The following is a 21,382-nucleotide window of genomic DNA, read 5'->3' as shown; positions in this document are numbered from 1 at the left end:
ATGTTAGTATCTTCCTTGCAAGGGTGTTGTAAGATGAGCTCACACATGGAGTATTGCCAAGCATGCTGCCTGGGGCACAGGAGGTGCTCAGTGGATACTGATGGCCCTTTCATCTACTAGCTCACTCATTCTGCTTCAAATTCCAAAGGAAACTGACTTTCATTTTTTTTCCTCTGTGCTTTTCTTATTTTTCTGTACCTTCTTCACGGTATAGTAGGTCACATCAGATAAAAAGAGAACCAATCCCCCCAAAACACTGCTGAGCTTCCAGCTTACATCTCCCCATCCCTATGACTGATGGCAGTGGGGCTCTGGTGAGGTACCTTGAAGGCTCTGAGCACCGCCAGGGGGTTATCATTGGTGAGTCGGTGTACGAGCGAGGGCCAGGCCCGATGAGCCAAGGGAAGCAGCTGGTTTTTGTGGGACTGCAGAACAACCACGCACAGATCCAGCACGTCCAGGACCTGAAAGGGAAGAGGACGTGATTGCAGCAGACCATAAAGGCTTGAAACCAAATATCTGCAATCAAGTCGCCACTTAAAAAGAATAAAACTTAGACACTCATTAAGTCAAATAAGTATTCATGAGTTCCTGACTACATGTCAACCACTGGTGAGGATACTGGGTGGGAGGCACACAGGGACAAAATATGTATGTTAGTAATACATGTGTTTCCTTGCCTTCATGAGGGGCTTATGGTCAACTGGGGAAAGACCCAAGGTCTTAGACCTTAGCTAAGACAAATTAAGGGATGAATGACTGCCAATTGTGACGAGTGCTACGAAGGACAAAATCAAGGGAGAAATGCAAAGACACTAAAGGGAGGGATCTACACCATACAAACGGCCGGGAGGGCTGCTGAGCTGGCTTCCTCCTCTGTCAAAAGTGGGGATGTCAGTATCTTCCTTGCAAGGTTGCTGTAAGGAGATGAGCAAGGCAGAAACAAGGTAGTAACTTCCACAAGGAGGCATAAAGGATGAGCAGGAGCTAGTCACATAAAGAGTGGAAGGGTTGGGACTTCCCTGGTGGTCCAGTGGCTAAGGCTTGGCACTCCCAATGCAGGGTGCTTGGGTTTGATGCCTGGGCAGGAAACTAGATCTCACATGATACAACAAAGATCTTGTGTGCAGCAACTAAGAGCCCGTACACCCAAATAAATGAATAAATAAAATTAAAAAGAAACTAGAGCAGGGCAGCATGGAGTGTGACAGAGGAGGGTAAGATGGGGCTGGACCATGAGGCATCATGTTAAGACTTTTTTATCTGGTACTAAATGTGGTGGGGAGCCAGGGGAATGTTCAGGAACGTGACATGATACAATTCATGTTTTAAAAAGGTCACTCTGGCTGCTGAGTGGAGAGGGGACTTGAAGAGGGAGTGAGAAGAAGTGAGGAGGCCCTGGAGGAAGCCAAGACGTATGTCCACTTGGGTGGCGTGGGGGTGGAGTCACGCGGCCACACGCTGGAGACAGAGGCAGGGATGTGAAGCGTTTGAGATCTGTTTTGGAGATAAAATGGCTTAAATTGCTGAAGGACTTGCTCTTTGGGGAGGTGAAGAAAAGTATTAAAACGAGCTGCTTGGATTCAGGCTTAGCAACTGAACAGATGCAGGTGCAGCTTTACAAGACAGGAACAGGGGAGGGGGAGGAAACTGGGAGAGGGGAGGGAGATCGGGTTCTGTGACCTCTAAGCAGAGAGGTCAAGTAGGTAGCTGGGACACTGGAAGACCTCAGAAGAGAGGTCTGGGGTAGCCTAGATGTCAATTGGTTTTTTTACCTTTCCTGAAAATATGTCTCCTGATCTCTCATGTCTCAAAGTTCACTGAAGATAGATGGCCTGCTCAGGGTCACAGGCAGCGGTCACCATGATGACCAGGGCAGGCTTTCCCCCAGCACAGAGGTGAGGGTGCGTATGTGAGTTAGGAAGACAGAGTGAGGTCTGCAGGAAACGCAGATTGGATGCCTAGTGTGTGCTGGTCATAGGAAGACTGGAACAGAAACAGAGAACAAAATAGGCCCTGCCCTTGAGGGCTGAATAGTTAGGGGAAGAAGAGAAACCTCAGGAGAGAAGGGTAGTACTCAGGGGGAAATGGCTTTGGGATTGCTGACTGGCTTTGGATTTGTGTTCCGTCACTAACTGGGCAAGTTACACCATACTTCATTGACTCAAAGATGCATGTTTTCCCCCTTTTGCCTGGAATGTTCTTCCTCTCCCTTTTGCCCCTGCAGGGCTGGCTCCTTCTCAGCCTTTAAGCTTAAACATCACCCAACAACCTGGTCTAAATCAGAACGTAAGCTCCCTCTTATTCAACAGGCCGTGGGAGAGTAGGTTTCCAAACACGTTTACTACAGGGGTGAATTTTCTATCATAGAACCTCTTACTACCTTCACAGCATTTCCTCCATGTACATGTGTGTATCTGTGCATCACCTCTTTCCCCTTGAGAGACAGAAATTTCCATGAAGACAGGGATCATGTCTGCTTCACTTCCTTCTACACACCCTCTGTCTGATCTGTAGCAGTCCTCAATAAGTACTGAGCGAATAAGTGAATGAGTATAAATGCCACACCTGAGGCTGTTTTTTATTTATAGCCAACAACTCAGTGAGGCAGTGTCTACTTTACAGATGAAGCAGAACATGCTCAAAAAGGTGATGGGCCTAGTGAGGGGCAGAGCCGGGATTTGAACTCAGGTATGCCGATCTGACTCCAGTGCTGACGGTCTCCATAGCTACAGTGTTTACATGGCAACTGGGCTTCCCTTGTGTCTCAGCTGGTAGAGAATCCGCCTGCAATGCGGGAGACCTAGGTTCAATTCCTGGGCTGGGAAGATCCCCTGGAGATGGGAAAAGCTACCCAGTCCAGTATTCTGCCCTGGAGAATTCCATGGACTGTATAGCCCATGGGATCACAAAGTGTCTGATATGACTGAGTGACTTTCACTTTCATACATGGCTGCTACAAAGTGTCCAGAAGAGGGAAGACACTTTGTTAATGTATCAACCAGACACCACTAACAAAAGGCACCTGAAAAATGACTCCTGAATGGAACAGAAAATACTAAGAAGTATCTCTGGGAAGACTAAACAAGTCCACAAAACCCAGATGCTGAAGTTTGAAGTAATCTGTGGGCCAGGGTTTCCCAGCCCACTGCCCCTGGTCGGGGCAAAGTGCCCTCATCACTATCAGTAATTCATGGAGGCGGCTGTGTTTCTCACTCCTGCTTGGGGGTGGGCAGGAGCGGGTCAGGCTGTGCTTTCCTTTGGGTGTCAGATCTGCCCCCAGGTGATCTGAAAGCTGTGTCTCCCATGCTCACCCTGCCCCCATGCCCCCAGCCTGTTATCAGAATCACTACTGTATAGTTTGAGTCCTTGCTGATGGGGAGGAAACTGCTGCTTCAGAAACTGCCAGCAAGTGAGGATGTAAGATTAAGAAAAGTGTTGATGCTTGGCCTAGGATGAGAATGGAAGCGGAAACAGAGATAAGGGCTACAGTCAGGCTTGGAAGAATGACCACTTTAAAGTATTAAAACCTGTGTCCCACATTAAGTCAGCACAGAAAATGATATCCTTCCCAAAGCTTATGACCTCCCCCACCCCCCGCCACCGCCACCCTTGGAGATGCGATGACTCTCTGAAACTTTGTGCTTTTTAATTCCATCAAGGGGACTCAGCTCCCTTTTGGCATCTGGGTCGATACAGAAAGAATAAGATGGCATCCCACAGATAAATTCCTCCTGGGGCCTTCTCTTGGCCACCATACATGCACCGGAGATAAGGGTGGCTCCTGCTCACCCTGCAGTCACTGCCCACAGACCAAACCTCATCCCGCTGCTCTGTGAACGCAGGGGTAGGGCTGCACACTGACCTTCAGGCGGGTGTTCAGGCTTTCGTCTGCCATCAGGTGGACGCAGCGCTCCCCCGCGCCCGTGGCTAGCTGGATGTGCGCAGGCAGTGGTGGCTCCACGTGGGGACCCGTGCCATCCCCCTCCGCTTCGGGAGGGTCTGACTGCTCCTCTGGAAAAGAAGGGTAACTGGGGGCAGTGTTTTCTGAGACATGCCGCACCTCAACCTAACCTCCCAATCTCAGATCTGGAGTAAGATTTCAGAGGGAAAATGTCGAGGAACTGATCCCAAGAAAACCATGTAAAAAAAAAGGTGGGTCAAGCTCTGAGTCAAGATAGTCACCAAAATATTACCTCTAACAGCTAGGGAAACCCTCCATGTCCACTGTAGGGGGATGGTTATATAAACCATGGTATGATCCATAAAATGAACGGCATGTTATGAAGGCCTGAAAATTTGTGTTTATCAAGGGCTTTAAGGACAAGGGAAAATGCTTATGAAATAACATTGTGTTAAAAAGAGAAAAGCAGGATACAAAATTGCATACACAGTGTGAATACTATTATATAAAGTTTTATATAAAAACAGGAGGAAGTACAAAATATTAACAGAGATGGGGGTCACGAGATTTTTTATTTTTTCCCTACACCATTAGCCTTTTCTAAGTTGCCATTCATAAATATTTAAAATAAAAACATAAGAGGGCAAGGTTCTAATTGGGAGCCCTGAGGCTGGGCAGTTCCCTGGTGGGCCTCTGGCCCTTTATTCTCTTTCCTCTCCTTTTGACTAAGGGGGTACGTGTCTGTCTTCTCTACCAGCCTGGAAGCTCTTTGGAGGGCCAAGATGAAGCCTTGTACCTCCTGGTATGAGGGGTAACACCAGGGCAGCTTGATGCAACATACAGTGATGGGGTTTGGTCAGAGGACTAGTCTTGCCTCCTCATCCTACGAGCAGCTCCTCTCACCCCATGTTACCTCACCTGACAAAAATGGGGATAAAGTATTGGCTTGTTGAGAGAATTAAATGAGATGAATGTCACCAGTTATTTACTTTCACTGCCTGGAGTACTACATTGCATGAGATAAGTGTAAGTTTGTAAATTAAAACAAAAAACACTTGAGTAGCGTGAAACCCAGGCCAAAATTCCTTCCCTGAAATTCTTCCTCCCTCTGCTTATAGTCTCTAGCCTCTCCCCGCCGATCCTCAATATCAGCTGTGCTCATTTCCATGGAGCTGAGCATTGCTCCCTTAACTTTCTTCCATTTCAGTTTCCTCTGCTGGAAAAACAGAATCTTAAGAGTCCACATCTGTCTCTAACAATGCTGAAAAGATAAAGGAAAATGTGTTTATAGGATGCTTGGATTTCCTGGTGAAAGGGGCTTCAGATACCCAAGGTGCGTTTATGGCTAAAACAAAAACACCCACATCAAACCACTATCAATCTAAACATTCCTTATAATGCCAAGTGTGTGGTGTGTACTTGATGAATGATAACGATAAGAACGACAAGGCTGTGCTCTGCTTCTAGAGGAGGACTGGTTGTTTGAAATTCACCTACTGTGGAATGCTATTTGAGAGCTGCGGATTCTTGCTATTGGAAGAAAAATTTGATTCATTCATTCCGCTCCTGGCAAACATCAACTAGAACCAGAAGCTCCTAATAGTGAAAGAATGGAGTCAGGGACGATGCTAGAATTTCAAACAGGAATGGGCAATGTGGATTACCAGGGATCAAGATGCCTCTCCTTCATGGTTTCTAGGCTTGGTTAAGGGGTGCAGTTTACAAGGATTGGGTTTGCTCCAGAAACAAAATGGAGAAGAAAAAGCTGGATGGATTTCTGATTAGAAAATTCTGTTTCTGGAGAGAAAAATAACTCAGCTCTGCATAAATTGTTTCTTGGTTGTGATGCTCCCCTGCTATTTAGAAGGAATTTGTTGTAGTTAGCTGCATTGAACTACTATTTCCTGTTATCCTGAAAAAGTATTGGCTTCAGTTCACCAGAGCCTCAGAGTAGACTGCCAAAAAAAAAAAAAGAGAGAGAAATCTGCTCAACTCCAACCTAACAAACTAATTTGGGACTCAGTTCGATTTAGGATAGTTCTGAGACCACCAAGCTCATTATGACTTGGCATTTTATGTTTGCAGAGGAGATTCTAATAATTTATTAATCCTTCCGTGACCTGAAGCTCCAGATTGAGCTTGTGAATAAAACAACAGGCCAGAGCTTCAACTGGCCTAAACTCCCTTCTTCTTTATCATATCAGTTGGTAAGAAAAACACTGGAATCTCCTCCTACCAATAAATAAAATAAATGGACAAAGCGTATGAAAAGATAATGGGCATAAGAAAAAAAAAAAAACTGTTAGGAAAGATGCGTGCAGAAAGATGTTCGACCTTTCTAGTGATCAAAGACATGCAAAGTAAAATAACCAGAACCAGTTTGATTCAGCGAGGAGTAAAACTGGTGATAGTCGTTGTTGGCAAGGCTGTGGTAAAACCAGTATTAATCCTGTACTGCTAAGGGGAAGGCGTAAATTGACACAACCTTTCTGGAAGGCAATTTGGCAGGCGTAAAATAATGTTCATATCCTTGACCTAGAAATCCCACTTCTGGGATTTATAAAGAAATATGCAAAAGGAAGGAAAAGGTCACATGCACAGAATCATACACTGAAGCACTGTTTATCAGAGTGAAAAGCTAGAAGCAACCTAAACTTCCCACAGGGGAATGGATGCTTAGAAGCAGCTATTAAAACATTAATTATGAAAATTCCATAGCAACGTGAAGAGTTCCTTCTTATATAACTAAATGCAAAAAGGGTATCATACATTTCAACTGTGGCTGCAATCAAATAAAAACAGGCCTGCAACAGAAAAGGATGGAAAAAAGACAACACACAAAGTGAGGATGCCTACGTCAGCATGGTGGGCTTATGAATGACGCTTCTTATTTCCAAACTGTCTATAATGATGTTTCATTGTTTTTACAATAATCTGCTTCAAAAAGAAAACAAACCAACAAACAAAACAGTTGAAGCCAAGATAAATGATAGTTACCGTCTTCATTATCAAGATCTGAGACATTCCCAGCTGCCACATCCTTTTCCTTGAGGTAGTTCAGCATGAACTGCTCAATGTCTTCGGCTGTGGTGGGGTTCTCAAGGCCTTTCTCAAGACTTGCTGGTCTCTGGCTCAAAGGACTTCCCTCTTCCCCTACGCTTTGCTCCTGGAGTTGCCCGAGATGACCTGCGTCTGGGAACCACTGAACTGTAAAGAAAGTGTTATAACGATCACCTTGGTCATTGACGATAGGCATTAGTACCTTCTAACTAGAATAAGCTCTTTGCTATGGCCCGTGTGGCCACCACAGGATCCAGTCTCTACCTCTCTCCAATCTTCTCTTCTAACCACTCCTGGCTGCCTGTTCATTGACCATCTTCTGGTTCCTCCAGTCTGTCAGGCGTCCTCCCGCCTGTGAACTTCTGCACATGCTGTTCTCATTGTCTGGAATACTTTCACCCCCTATGTCACATCTGGTTAATTCCAACTCACTTTTAGTATCTTAATACAAATACACCTCACCCAGTAAAGCCATCCCTTGACTCCCGTACCCCATCCCAACTTCAGTCTCTTATATGCTATATTAGATATGTTCTTTTCATGTCTAATGTTCTTTCATTTCAACTCATCAGCATTTGCAGTTACTGTATTTACTTTGTATGTCTTGTTTAGTGCCTGAATCTCCCATTAGACTTTGTGCTCCAGTGATTACCCCTGCAAAGTCAGTCTGCCCAGCATGGAGTGGATGCTCAAAACACACGCTGAATGAATAAATACGCTAGACTGAAGGACAGCTACAAGAGACAAAATTCTGAGTGCAGACTACATTGCTCATCAGCACAAGAGAGGTTCAGCAGAGCCTTGAGAACTAACAAGTCTCACACAGGTATTTGATACAAAATGCTTCAGAAGGCTGGCATTTTCTCTCCAAAGCTTTTCCTTCTTCAGTGATCCTCTAATACTTTTGATGTGTCACCAGGGAATAAGCTTCAAATGGTACCCAATCTGGTTTTCAAACTGTGCCTTGAGGAGCCAGAGGGCTCTGCAGAAATGTCTCAGGGTCACAAGAGGAAGGGCACCCAGAGACAGCAGGTTAAAGGGTGGGAACAGGGTTTCTACACCTTCTGTGGCCAGCACTGCTCTCGTTTTAACTCTTTTTATATATTGGGGTCCCCCAGGGCTTCAATTCAAAAATGGCACTTAATACTTAAAGAACAAAACAATAAGAAAGCCCTGTAGCCTGAATTTTTGTCCTCCTTTTGCAGACAGGAGGGGAAAGTCTCTGATAACCTTTGGCACCTGCTAATCTCCTTTCTGCTTCCCTGGTGGCTCAGCAGTAAAGAATCCACCTGCCAAAGGAGGAGACGTGGGTTCAATCCCTGGGTCAGGAAGATTCCCTGGAGAAGGAAATGGCAACCTGTTCCAGTATTCTTGCTTGGGACATCCCATGGACAGAGGAGCCTAGCAGGTTGCAGTCCATGGGGTCACAAAGAGTCAGACACAACTTAGCAACTAAGACAACGGCAGCAACAATCTCCTTTCTATCAAGGAGTATCTGCAAAGAGTCACAGCAGTAGCAGATGGGCTATGCCCGGGCCAGGCAACTGGGAGTGGCAGAGAGCGAATGCTGGACATGAGAACCCCTGGTTCAGTATTTGAAGGTTCCTAAACGAAGGGATCGATTATGCCAGTGCTTCACCGCCCAGACATAAACCTGTTCTTATTGTACTCTGAGGGACTGCATTCCCAATGGGTTAAAGCCAGCACCCAACATTTACACTGCTGAAAGCAGACACGCTGAGAAGATTATTTTCTAGATTTAAGGCTACTGCCAGACATTAAAAAGTCTTTGCTCACAAACGGCTTTTAAACATATGAAAAGAAGCTCAACCTCACTCTTAATGCAAATTAAACTATAATAAGGTGCAATTTTTCTCCTACTGGATTAGCAAAGATCAAAAAGCTAAGGTAATATACAGGGTGGGTGGGGGGTGGCAAAATTGCTGCTCTCTTATACTGCTGATGGGAGTTTAAATTGGTGTAACCTCTTTACAGAGCAATTTGAAACTGTATCTCTCTATCAAAGACTCAAATGTAACACTCTCTAAGCCAGCAATTGTCTTAGGAATTTACCCTATAGATAAACTTAGACATGTTCAAAATGACCTACAAAGATACTCACTGCAGCATTTTTGGGGGGGAGCAAAAAGATCAGAACAAATAAAATGTCCACCAAGAAAGGACTGCTTAAATCATGGTGCAGCTGTGCAACAGAACACTATGTGGCCATCAAAATAATACGGCAGCTCTGTGTGTGCATGCGGCATGTTCTTTGGGGGCCAAGGTGTGTGGCATGGATGCTTTCTCATTTTTCAAAGAGACTCCATTTTTTGTTGTTGTTGCTGTTACAAATAATCAGCCAACCAATAGCTGGTGCTAAGCAGTAATTTAACTGACAGTTCTTGCCTTCACTATGGAACCTTATGGCTTTTTAGTCAATGAGTGTGAAACGCTGGGCTTATAGTAACTCGGTTTCCTAAAAGGCATACCGGGTTCTTTTAAAACCTTTCGGAAGTTCCCTGAGACCGCACTTCCACTCCCATCTTAAGAGAATGTGACCATCAATTAGAAGAAGGAAAGCCAGCAGACAGTGCTACTTTGCTTCATGCGGGGCTGATCCCCACATGTGCGTTCCCCACAGAACTGCTTACCATCCAAAATGCAAGTGTTGTCTGGGTTATTTTGAAACTTCTGGAATAGCTATCCCCACTTTGGCAGCTTTTCCTAGGATGTTATCAAGTCAAGCTTTTGCCATCCTCATTATCCTTTCTACAATTTAAGGAAAGGGTGCTATACAGGATCCCTCCTTTAGAAATGATCAAAGACACTGGCAATCCAAGGCAATTCCATTTTCAAGGCCCAAAATGAGATATCTCCTGAGAGAATATATATATATAAATAATTCCATAGACAGAGGAGCCTGGCAGGTTACAGTCCATGAGGTTGCAAAGATTCAGACGTGACTAAGTGACTAACACACTTTGGCCTTTCTCGATGGCTAAAGCGGATAAAGAATCCATCAGCAGTGCAGGGAGTACAGAAAGAAGAGGGTTCGATCCCTGGGTCCAAAAGATCCCCTAGAGGAGGAAATGGTGACCCATTCCAATATTCTTGCCTGAATAATCCCATGGACAGAGGAGCATGGTGGGCTACAGTCCAAAGGGTCACAAAGAGTTTGACACAACTGAGCAGGCACAACTATCATGAGTGTGTGTATGCTGCACAGCATGTGAGATCTTAGTTCTTCAACCAGGGATCAAACCCGAAACCTCTGCACTGGATGCATGGAGTCTTAACTGCTGGACTCTCAGGGAAGTCCCCGAGGATATTTTTAATAGGCTTTTTCTTAATATATTTTTTAAAACTCAAATTAAGACATAGTAGAGTTCTCCAATGGCACCCCACTCCAGTACTCTTGCCTGGAAAATCCCATGGATGGAGGAGCCTGGTGGGCTGCAGTCCATGGGGTTGCAAAGAGTCGGACACGACTGAGCGACTTCACTTTCACTTTTCACTTTCATGCATTGGAGAAGGAATGGCAACCCACTCCAGTATTCTTGCCTGCAGAATCCCAGGGACGGGGGAGCCTGGTGGGCTGCCGTCTATGGGGCTGCACAGAGTCGGACACGACTGAAGCGATTTAGCAGCAGCAGCAGCAGCAGAGTTCTCCAAAGCACTACAGGCAGGAGTCTAGGCCCTGGAATATTTGGGCCATGGAAGGCATTCATAATCTAAAATCTATAAACAGTCAGCAAGTGTTAGCTGCACTTCCACGAGGGCAGGGACCACCAGGTTCTCCTTGGTCATGGCTGCTATCCCAGTGACTAGCCCAGGACACAGGCTTCTTCGTGGTTGCAAAATACAACCCCTACTCCTTCCTTTGGTCTACAAGGCCTGTGGGATTCACATTTACCCACCCTTTCAATTTCATCTGGTGTCACTCTCTCCACAGTGACCCCTCTCCCATTCTCCAAAGACCCCAAGCCCTTTCTTCCTTCTAGGCCTTTGCATCTACTATTTGCTTGGCCTGAATATTCTTAAAAACCCTGAAAAGGACATGAACGCTCCATGATGAGCCCTTCTCAAACTTTGGGTCATAACTATAATGTCCCTTCTTCTGAGAAGCCCTTCCTGACCACTCTGCTACTGTTCCTATTACCCTCTCACAGGAGCAGGAAAGCTCCTTGAGTTTATCCATCTTGTTCACTGCTGTACCCTGATTTAGCACAGTGTCTGACATCTAACAGGCACCCTTTATTTAATGAATGAATCACAGAACATTTACATTGCATGTTCATGAATGAACGCTGGAAGCGGGATCAGCTACAGGGCAGAAGACTGTCCCTGTTCAGTTATCTTCCTTGACAAACTTTTCTTACGTGGTCTTGGCTTTGCCAGCTGATAGAATGAGGTCAGTGACCTTTCCACCTACTTTGGCAGCTACTAGCAGTACTGAAATAAATACTGGATGTATAAAAGGAGCTCATGTATATAGCTTGTTTTTTAGTTTTTTATTTTTTCATGCAAAGATGGACTATCCAGTGGAGGGTTCTTTTTCTTAAGAGTCCAAAACTTTGCCATTGCCAATGGTGGCTAATACCTCCAACAGACACCCAACAAGGTCAAAGGGAAGGAGAGAAATTCAAACCAACTCATACAATTAAAAGGCTAAAGTTTCTAGGCCTACTCTGACGTGGCCGTCGCTGGCTATGTGTGGCTATTTAAATAAAAATACTTCAGTCCCTCAGGTGCACTTGCTGCATGTGGTTAGTGTACTGGACAGAACAGATATAGAACATTGCCACCATCACAGAAAGTTCTGTTGGACAGTACTGTTCTGGATTATCTGTGGACTAAATAATTCATGCTAGTTCTGTTCTCCATTAGCAAAGATACTGCTAACTCTAAATACTGTCAGAAGCAGTCTGGTATATTGAAGAGAAAAAAGTCATAAATCCTGACTTTCCTCCTTATTAATTGTGTGACCTTGGCTAAGTAGGAGCTCACTGAGCTTTAGTTCTCCTTCTCTGTAAAATAAAAATAACGTTTACATTTAAAATGTGCAGGGTTTATGTCCCTGGGATGGAGCAGGGGCATTGAGCCTGTTGGGATGGAAGAGACTGTTATAAGCATAAGAACATAAGCAATGGAACCCTAGCATAACATGTGGGACCAGATAAACAACTATACAAATAATGAAACAATGTCCTCCATAGCATAACCACAAATAAACAAACAAAAACAAGATGCAGCAAACAAGGATACTAGTCCTTCCCTCCCATCAGCATTAAAAAGGGCTCTCAATTCACCTAACGCTGCCATCAGGGCGTGCAGGACACTGACGAAAGTTGCAGCTTTCTTATCATAAAATTGGTCCAGGGTGGCCAAGACATCTTGAACCACGTCTGCCACCAAAGGAAGCAGGCTCGCATCCGAGTTCTGCAGCATGACTTCCAGGACCTTCGGGGTGTGGGGGTGCAGAGAGAGATGACGCAAGTTTAAAGAGATCCCGTTCACCAAATAGTCGGAATTCTCATTGATCAGGTGCTTCAGGGAGTCGTAGCCACAAGCCTGGCAGATGTCCGTCATGGTGCCGATGGCCGCCTGACTGATGAGCAGGGTTTGGTCCCCAGCTTTCTCCAGTACTGGATACAGGGCTGACATCAAGAGCAAACGGAAGTCCTTCCCTAGTGCGTGTGCGAAGTGGCCGATCCCTTCCAACTGGATGCATATCTGCCAGATGTTGCTGTTCATGGAGCAGACCGTGGGACTCGGCTTTGAGAATTCAGGGAAAGAGGTAGGTGGGCAGGTGTGTGGACCAGAAGCGAGGGCCTGAAGGCCCGTCCACCTCATCGTCGGCTCCTCTCCCGCTTCTTCAGCTTCCACGCAAGTGACCAAATACCAGTTTTCTTGGCTTGTGTACACTTCCAGTATGGAGGTCACGATCTCCCTCAGCTCCTGCGGGTCGGCTGGAGTGCGTTTTTCATGGAGATTCTCCACCCCCAGCCCAGCAGCTCCCACGACCAGCTCATTGAGGATCATGGCGGCCTGCTTCCGGTACACCATGGACTCGTGGTACAGTTCCATAAAGTGATCCACAAGTAAGTAGAGGTTCCCATAGAAGCCAAGCAGCTGACAAACCTGCCTCAAGAGCAGAAAAACCCTCTCGTCGGTGAAGAAGCGGAAGTATCTCCTCTGCATTTGAGCCCAGGGCCTCGCGGCTGGAGCCTCTGGAGAAGCTCTCAGATGTTCGGAGTTCCAGCGCCGCTCTTCAACAATTTTGACGTCAGCCACATCTAACTCCAGAACTTGGATAAGTGCTTTGGAAAGGCGCTGGAGGTGGGCCACAGAGTTGAGGACGAAGTCCACTTTGGGGCCCAAGAGTTTCAGGTACCCGAGTAACAGGGAGAGAGTGGAGAATCGGCCCTGGTCATCTTGGGAGCTCATCAGGCGGGGAAGGGACGTGGCCAGGGAGTGCAGATTTTCTGACAGGACGTCAGCGAAGGCTCTGCTGCCCACCACCACCTTCTCGTCTGCGAAACGCCTCAGGGCTTTATTGCACTGGGCTTGGACGTCAGGACTCTCATCGTTTATCAGACTCACCAGGGCCTTCAGAAGGGGACCAGCTGACTCGATCAGTGACTGACTGCACTTTAAGAGAAGGGCCTCGACAAAGTCTATCAGCTTCAGCCTGACTTTCCAGTGTGGGTGGACTGAAATGCACTCTGTTATCTTTTTAATAAGGATGGTCAACTTGTCACCAGTATTTTTCACCCAGCTGGCTTCCCTGTGAACCATCAGCTCCGCTACCCTGTGCTCCACGGCAGGCTTCGCCTGGACCTCTGAGACCCTTTCGAGCTGGTCATCGGCCATAATGAAACTCACTGTCTCATAAAAGACCTTGAGGGAAGACACGACGATGCTGTGCCCCTGTTTGAAGTCTCCTGTGATGACTCTGGTCAGGGTAGTGGAGAGTCCAGGTAAAAAGGAGGCAAACAAATCCCCCAGCTGCTTCTGCTGGAGCGCATCCAAGGTGCGGGGATGGTCCGGACAGTCACATTGAAAGAGCAGAACCTGCAGACATGTTAAGGCAGCCATTTTAATTTCCTTGGATTTCTCCTGTTCTGCGAGGCCCAACAGCAAAGATACGGCAAATCCTAAGCGAGGCAGAATGGAGGGCTGATAAAAAGTCAGAAGGATGTCCCCATAAGCCGAGTGCATCAACGTGCCGAGGCCCCGGATCACAGCCAGTTTCAGCTCCTCAGACACAGCCGCGGGTTTCCGGGAGCTGGGTGAATACAGGCAGGCAGAGAGCTCCGAGAAGAGCTCCTGGAGGAGCTCTTGTTCCTTGACGCATGTGGAAGAGAGGACGAAGGTGATGCACTCCACCACGCTCTGGATCAAGCGCTCTCTTTTGGGGCCTGGGGTCTTCAGGGTAAATCGCAAAGGGAAGAGGATGTACTGCTGAAGTTCCTGAAGGGCAGAGTCACTCACAGCTTGTAACTGGGCCTGCAGACGCTCCACGTTCTCCACCGTCTGCGTCTTGGTGAGCTGAACGCAGACCGGACGCAAGACACCAAAGGCCTCCTCTGGGGTATCAAACACCGCCATTGTGCAACAGCCTTCCTCTCACTGAGGAAACATCCTGCAGGCTGGAGGGAAGGAGACTTTTCAGTACAGAAGGCCAAGCTCAGAGCAAATACAAAGTGAACTCGCATTCATCACTCAACAGACGTTCAGCAGGGGCCTACGTGCCAGTCACTGCACGAGGTGCTGAGGGAGCTGCTGCTGCTGCTGCTGAGTCGCTTCAGTCATGTCTGACTCTGTGCGACCCCAGAGACGGCAGCCCACCAGGCTCCCCTGTCCCTGGGATTCTCCAGGCAAGAACACTGGAGTGGGTTGCCATTTCCTTCTCCAATGCATGAAAGTGAAAAGTGAAAGTGAAGTTGCTCAGTCGTGTCCGACTCTTTGCAACCCCATGGACTGCAGCCCACCAGGCTCCTCCATCCATGGGATTTTCCAGGCAAGAGTACTGGAGTGGGGTGCCATTCTCGGAAAAGAGCCGGTTCCTGGTCTTTGGGAGCCCTCAGTCCAGTGAGGGAAGCAGATATACAGTGACAATATGATCTATGAAGAATTAGGAGAGACCTGTGCTTACTGTCCTACATGAGCCTGGAAGACCTACATATCTTAACACTCAGACAGACAGCCTGGGTTTCACAGGAGGAAACGCTGAGGCAAGACTCAAGGGAGGAGTGAATAGAAACCTCAGTGGATTTAAGTATATGCAGAGGCCCATGAAACACTACCCAAAATAAGATACAGAATTATTTACAGCACACTGAAAGGCTCCCTCATTCCCTTTTGCAATCAATTCCCACTTCCCCTACCCATAGGTTCCTTACCCAGAGGTAACCGTTACTCTGACTTTTACCAGTATGGACTAATTATGCCTGTTCTTATCATAGACAGGTTCTAAGCAGAGGGTGATTGGATCAACTTTACTCACTGAAAAAGACTCCCTGGCAGCTAGTAATACAGGAGAAGACTCAGAACTGGGTGGAACTGACAGCAACACAAAATGAAAGGGAGCGGCCAGTGAGACGGGAAAACCAGGAGCGCACATGATCACAGAGACCACGGGAGAAGAGAGGCTGGGGCAGGATGGAGAGGTGGATGGCAGGCAGGCAGGGAAAGGAGACAGGTTTATAGGTAATCGAAGGAGCTCAGCAACTTTACACAAGAGAAGCTCTTTTTCTCTACGAGGGGAAATGCAAAGTCATGGGCTGACAGTGAACAAGAAGGAGGGGAAACAGAGGGCTTGAGGAAAGAAATAAAAGTCTCCTATATTCCCTCTGGGGAAAGCAAAGCATGCTGGGAAGACATAAAAGTCTGGTCCCAGGGTACTGAGGATTGAGCTGAAGCTGGAGACCATAAATACACGTGGCTGTAAAAGGCAGGCAATGGATGGAGGCTTAGAGATCACCTAGCCTGGTGGTGTCTCTCTCTCTCTCTCACTCTCTCTATTTGCTGGGGGCTTCTGAACAGATGATGACAAGAAAGTGTCTGCTGGCACTTCCCTGGTAGTCCAGTGACTAAGACTCCACGCTCCTAATGCAGGGGACCTGGGATCGACTCCCGGTCAGGGAATTAGATTCCACATGCTGCTAATAAAAATCCTGCATGCCATACTTAAGACCCAAGGCAGCCAAACAAATATTTTTTTTTTTTATATAAAAGTGTCTGTTGCTTCTCACTGTCCCATTACAGCTGGCAGGCAAGTGATGCCTGGTAGGTGTGGGCAAAACCTGCTCAGCCCAGAGAGAGAGCTGGTCCTGGATTTCTCCTCTGGGGTCAGGAAGGGGCTCTGGGGCAACGATTAGGTTCTCATACCCCGTACAGAGTTTGGTCCCCAGAGTTCCACGAGAGGAAGGGCACTGCTGGTCTGTGAGGTTCCTGGTCTCTGTGACCTCCAAGAAGCCAGGGAAGGGAAGAAGCTCAAATCCTCTCTAATCCAGGCTAGCAAAATGCCAGGTATGGATGCCAGAAAGCTAAGTCAAGGACTACCGACGCTCCAGCAGCACCAGCTCACACACTGATGATCCAGAGGTACTAGTAACTGTAACAACAGAAAGAAAGAAGTTACCCCTTAATGGGACACAGAGGTCAGGAGTAGGAAAGGCAGACAGAGCACCCCTGAGGTGGTGAACCTTAGAGTAACAGAACAACTGAAGGAGATACAAGGTTTCCCTGGTGGCTCAGCAGTAAGCAATCCGCTTGCTAATGTAGAAAACACAGGCTCAATCCCTGGGTTGGGAAGACCCACTGAAGAAGAAAAATGGCAACCGACTCCAGTATTCTTGGCTGGGAAATCCCATGGACAGAGGAGCCTGGTGGGCTACAGTCCATGAGGTCGCAAAGAGTCAGACAGGACTTCACTTCAGTTCAGTTCAGTTCAGTCGCTCAGTCGTGTCTGACTCTGCAACCCCATGAATCGCAGCACGCCAGGCCTCCCTGTCCATCACCAACTCCACTTAACATGACCCAAACAACAACAAAAGGAAATAGATAAAAATCCAAAAAACAGTAATAAGGAAATTCAATTACAAGACAAAAAGATATCTCTTAGAATTTTAAAAATATGCCTTTCCATACCAAAAAACCTCAACTGATTAAAAAAAAATTTTTAAAGACAGTTAATCGCTGTGATCCTATTAGTGGCTAGCAAGATCAAGTAGAGCTATCTTAAAACTGAGCAGAAATACAAAGAGACAGAAAATGTGAGGCTTGGAGGATAGATCTGGGAGAACCCACATATAAATAGCTGGGAATTCTAGAAGGAGAAAAAAGAACAGATGGAGGAGCTAAAACAAATAAACAACTGAAACAATTCCCTGAGCTGCAAAAGGATTTACCTGGAGATTGAAAAGACTGAAAGATATACATCTAGTCACATTCTGGTAAAATTCCTGTACACTAAAAGATAAAAGGGGGGGAAATCACATATGCCTTCAGGAAGAAACAACAAATAACTTAGAAAAAGACCAGCTTTGGACTTCTCATTTGCAATAGAAGACAGTGGAATAGCATCTACTGACTGCAAATAAAGGATTGTGGCCCCCAAACCCTACTTACAGTAAAGAGATGCAGCCATCAAGGTCAAAGAGCCACAGACAAGGATTCAGAGAGGGTAGCACTGCATGTCCTACCAAAGGACTCCATTCAAGTAAGTGACTCAAAACAGACTTAAAATGGGAAGATGAACGAAGAAGGAAACACTGCTTAGTAACTTTTTTATCTTTTAGCATGGAAAACTTCCTTCAAATAGAACAGTTTAAATGGAAGCCCAGCATGTAAAACTGATAAAATCAGTGTCTGGTTAAAGCTGGGTGGAAGGCGATGGCCTGGGATCCTGCATCTCTCTTATTCATCTCAGGAGTTTCGGGAAGATAACTTGGGGGTCCCAGGAACTACGTTCTCAGATTACATGACAAAAACTGTAACAGAGCTAGTGAAGACACCACAACCTGTCCCAAACTGAACTCATCTGCTCTTTCTGCTGTATTCCCTTCGTGATTTATGGTCCTCACCTGGGCTAGACACCTTAGACTCTGCATTCTTTCACCTCCCTTTAAAAAAAAAAAAATTATTTTTGGCTGTGCTGGGTCTTCGTTGCTGCCCAAGCTTTTCTAGAGCTGCGGCGAGCAGGGGCCACCCCTCATTGTGGTGGTTGGGCTCACTGCAGTGGCTTCTCTTGTGCTAGAGCACAGGCTTCGGTGGTCGCGGCTCACAGGTTTCAGCAGTTGGGGTGGGAGAGCTCAGTAGTTGCAGCTCCCAGGCTCTAGAGCACAGGCTCAGTAGTTGTGGCGCGCAGGCTTAGTTGCTCTGTGGCATGTGGGATTCTTCTGGACCAGGGACTGAACCTGTGTCTCCTGCGTTGGCAGGTGGATTCTTTACCACAGAGCCACCGAGGAAGCCCTCACCTTTCTCTTAATTCCACTCTTCCCTTAAGCTTCATCAGTTCTACGCCTTCAATATCTTTCAAATCTACTGATGCTTATAATCATCTATTTAATATTGGACTGATCAAAATGTTTTTCTCTGGCAACCCTTGCCTTGTGTGTATGTCCTTCTTGAACCCACATTTCACATTGACATGTAAGTAATTTTTTTAAAACAAAAACCTGGATCACTCTTTTCCATGGTTAAAATTCATCACCTGTTCTTTGTAGCCTGCTTAAAGTACAAACGCCTTTGTAGCATGGCGTACAGGGCTCTGCACCATCAGGCCCATGCTCATCAACTTCCTTTCTCGCTGCTTCGCCCCTTGAAGTGGAAACTGCACCATGTGAAATGACAGAACCCGCAGTTCCCTCAGCAGGTGGTGCTGTCGCAGCGGCCTTTCTCCTTGCGCTGCACACACCGCCACTACAGTACTCAGCACGCTGAATTATTTTGTTTGTGCCTGTTTTACCTACTTTAGACTAGGCAACCATACACCTAGAGGCCGCAAGAGCATCTGGCATATGACAAAGCGCTCAAAAACACCTGTACAGATTCTCCTTTCAAGTAGCTCCAGTAGAGGATAGCAGGCCAATACACCCGGTGACAACTAGAGAAGCCCAGAGAAATTTTAAAAACCACTTCTTAAATCAAAGTTGGACTGTGAAGAAGGCTGAGCACCAAAGAATTGATGCTTTTGAACTGTGGTGTTGGAGAAGACTCTTGAGAGTTCCTTGGACTGCAAGGAGATCCAACCAGTCCATTCTGAAGGAGATCAGCCCTGGGATTTCTTTGGAAGGAATGATGCTAAAGCTGAAGCTCCAGTACTTTGGCCACCTCATGCGAAGAGTTGACTCATTGGAAAAGACTCTGATGCTGGGAGGGATTGGGGGCAGGAGGAGAAGGGGACGACAGAGGATGAGATGGCTGGATGGCATCACTGACTCGATGGACGTGAGTCTGAGTGAACTCTGGGAGTTAGTGATGGACAGGGAGGCCTGGCGTGCTGCGGTTCATGGGGTCGCAAAGAGTCAGACACGACTGAGCAACTGATCTGATCTGAAAGCATCAAATAGTTGTAGAAGCAACAAAGACCAGATGGACTAACTCCAGCGAAGGATGAAAGTCACAGTGAGTCAACAATCAACAGCTGGTTTGTTTGTTTTCCTTTGGTCTATTTGCTGATTTCTGGATGTGGCTCAAGCTTATGATGAGGCCCAGGCTGAGGGCTGTCACTGATGAAAAAGCAACAATGATGCTTTTAATGTGGTCATATAGGATTGGGGTCCTATAAGCAAAACCATAGTCTTCAGGAATCTCAAAATACATGACTTCTGAGAGGAGGCTGCTGCTGGGGGACAAATGGCTGAGAAATGGCTAACAAAATGAAAGAGATTAACCCACAGATTCAAGAAGCTTAGAAAACTCTAAGCTGATAATACAAAGAGAAACACAGAGACACATCATACAGCCAAAAAGCCAGAAATAAAGAGAAAAATCTTAACACAGCAGTAGAAGTGGTAGATATCTTCTCTAAAGAAATGATGAAATCCACAAAACAACAGAATGACATCTCTAAAGCGATGAAAGAAAGTAACTGCTAACCTTGAATTTTACACTCTACAAAAATATCTTTCAAAATTAAAGGTAAATGCAAGTCAATAATGCACAAAAGGTGCATGGATGGTGTAAAAGGAGATAAGGATATTAAGAGACTAGTAGTACCAGCAAGTAGTTAAAAAAAAAATCTGTATTAGCTAACATGTCAAGAATGCATGTTGAAATCTGTAGGGTAAATTCCAAAAGAACTGTACAAGAATATGTTTCTAACAAGTTCAGAGAGCAGTAAAAATGGGATAATAAATTCATTGTTGTTCAGTCGCTCAGTTGCATCCAACTCTTTGCGACCCCATGGACTGCAGCATGCCAGGCTTCCCTGTCCATTACCATCTCCTGGAGTTTGCTCAAACTCATGTCCATTGAGTCGATGATGCCATCCAACCATCTCATCCTCCGTCACCCCCTTCTCCTCCTCCCCTCAATCTTTCCTAGCATGAGTCTTTTCCAATGAGTCAGCTCTTCGCATCAGCTGGCCAAAGTACTGGAGCTTCAGCATCAGTCCTTCTGATGAATATTCAAAGCTGATTTCCTTTAGGATTTACTGGTTTGATCTCCTTGATGTCCAAGGGACTCTCAAGAGTCTTCTCTAGCACCACAGTTTGAAAGCATCAATTGTAGGGGCTCAGCCTTCTTTATGGTCCAACTCTCACAACCATACATGACCACTGGAAAGACCACAGCCCTGATCCATGGAGCCTTGTTCCATGTTTGGTTCTACAGGGAGGGAACACAGCCTTACCCATTAGCATAAAATTGGATTAAAGGTTTACTGAGCAAAGCCCTGCCCACCAGAGCAAGACCTAGCTTCCCCTACAGGTAGTCCCTCCCATCAGAAGCTTGCACAAGCCTCTTATCCTTATCCATCAGAGGGCAGACAGAATGAAAATCACAATCACAAAAAACTAACCAAAATGATCACAGGGATCACAGCTTTGTATAACTCAATGAAACTATGAATCATGCTGTGCTGGGCCATCCAAGACAGATGGGTTATGGTGGAGAGTTCTGACAGAATGTGGTCCACTGGAGAAGGCAATGACAAACCACTTCAGCATTCTTGCCTTGAGAACCCCATGAATAGCATGAAAAGGGATAATAAATATTTTTTATTAATCCAAAAGAAGGTGAAAAATGAGGAAAAAAAGGAAGCAAAACCAGTGAGTCAAACAGAAGACAAATACTTAATAAGACGGTAGACAGAAGCCCAAAGAAACACTGATTATGTTAATTCTGAATTTCTCTACAGTGGCTCTATTGACATTTTTGAGCTGGATAATTTATTGGTAGAGCACTGGT

At 46.1% G+C, this 21,382-nt stretch overlaps 1 protein-coding gene across 4 annotated transcripts in view; it reads right to left on the bottom strand.

Moving 5' to 3' along the window:
- Positions 1-21,382, bottom strand: part of TTI1 (TELO2 interacting protein 1) — a 41,827-nt gene that overhangs the window by 15,728 nt on the left and 4,717 nt on the right. For 3 of the 4 annotated variants that reach the window (XM_006051741.4, XM_044927659.2, XM_044927660.2), the window contains exons 2-5: positions 12,274-14,616; positions 6,902-7,111; positions 3,866-4,014; positions 324-464 (exon numbers count right to left, since the gene is read on the bottom strand). In XM_006051741.4, the coding sequence (XP_006051803.4) occupies positions 324-464; positions 3,866-4,014; positions 6,902-7,111; positions 12,274-14,575 (2,802 nt within the window). In that variant the 5' untranslated portion in view covers positions 14,576-14,616. Of the gene's footprint in view, positions 1-323; positions 465-3,865; positions 4,015-6,901; positions 7,112-12,273; positions 14,617-16,357; positions 16,584-21,382 lie in introns of all 4 variants that reach the window. The other variant, XM_044927658.2, reaches the window with a different exon arrangement.

The sequence above is a fragment of the Bubalus bubalis genome, chromosome 14, assembly GCF_019923935.1.
Source record: "Bubalus bubalis isolate 160015118507 breed Murrah chromosome 14, NDDB_SH_1, whole genome shotgun sequence".
Lineage (NCBI taxonomy): Eukaryota > Metazoa > Chordata > Mammalia > Artiodactyla > Bovidae > Bubalus > Bubalus bubalis.
Note: the sequence above shows the minus strand (reverse complement) of the source record. Positions and strands in the feature narration are given on the sequence as shown.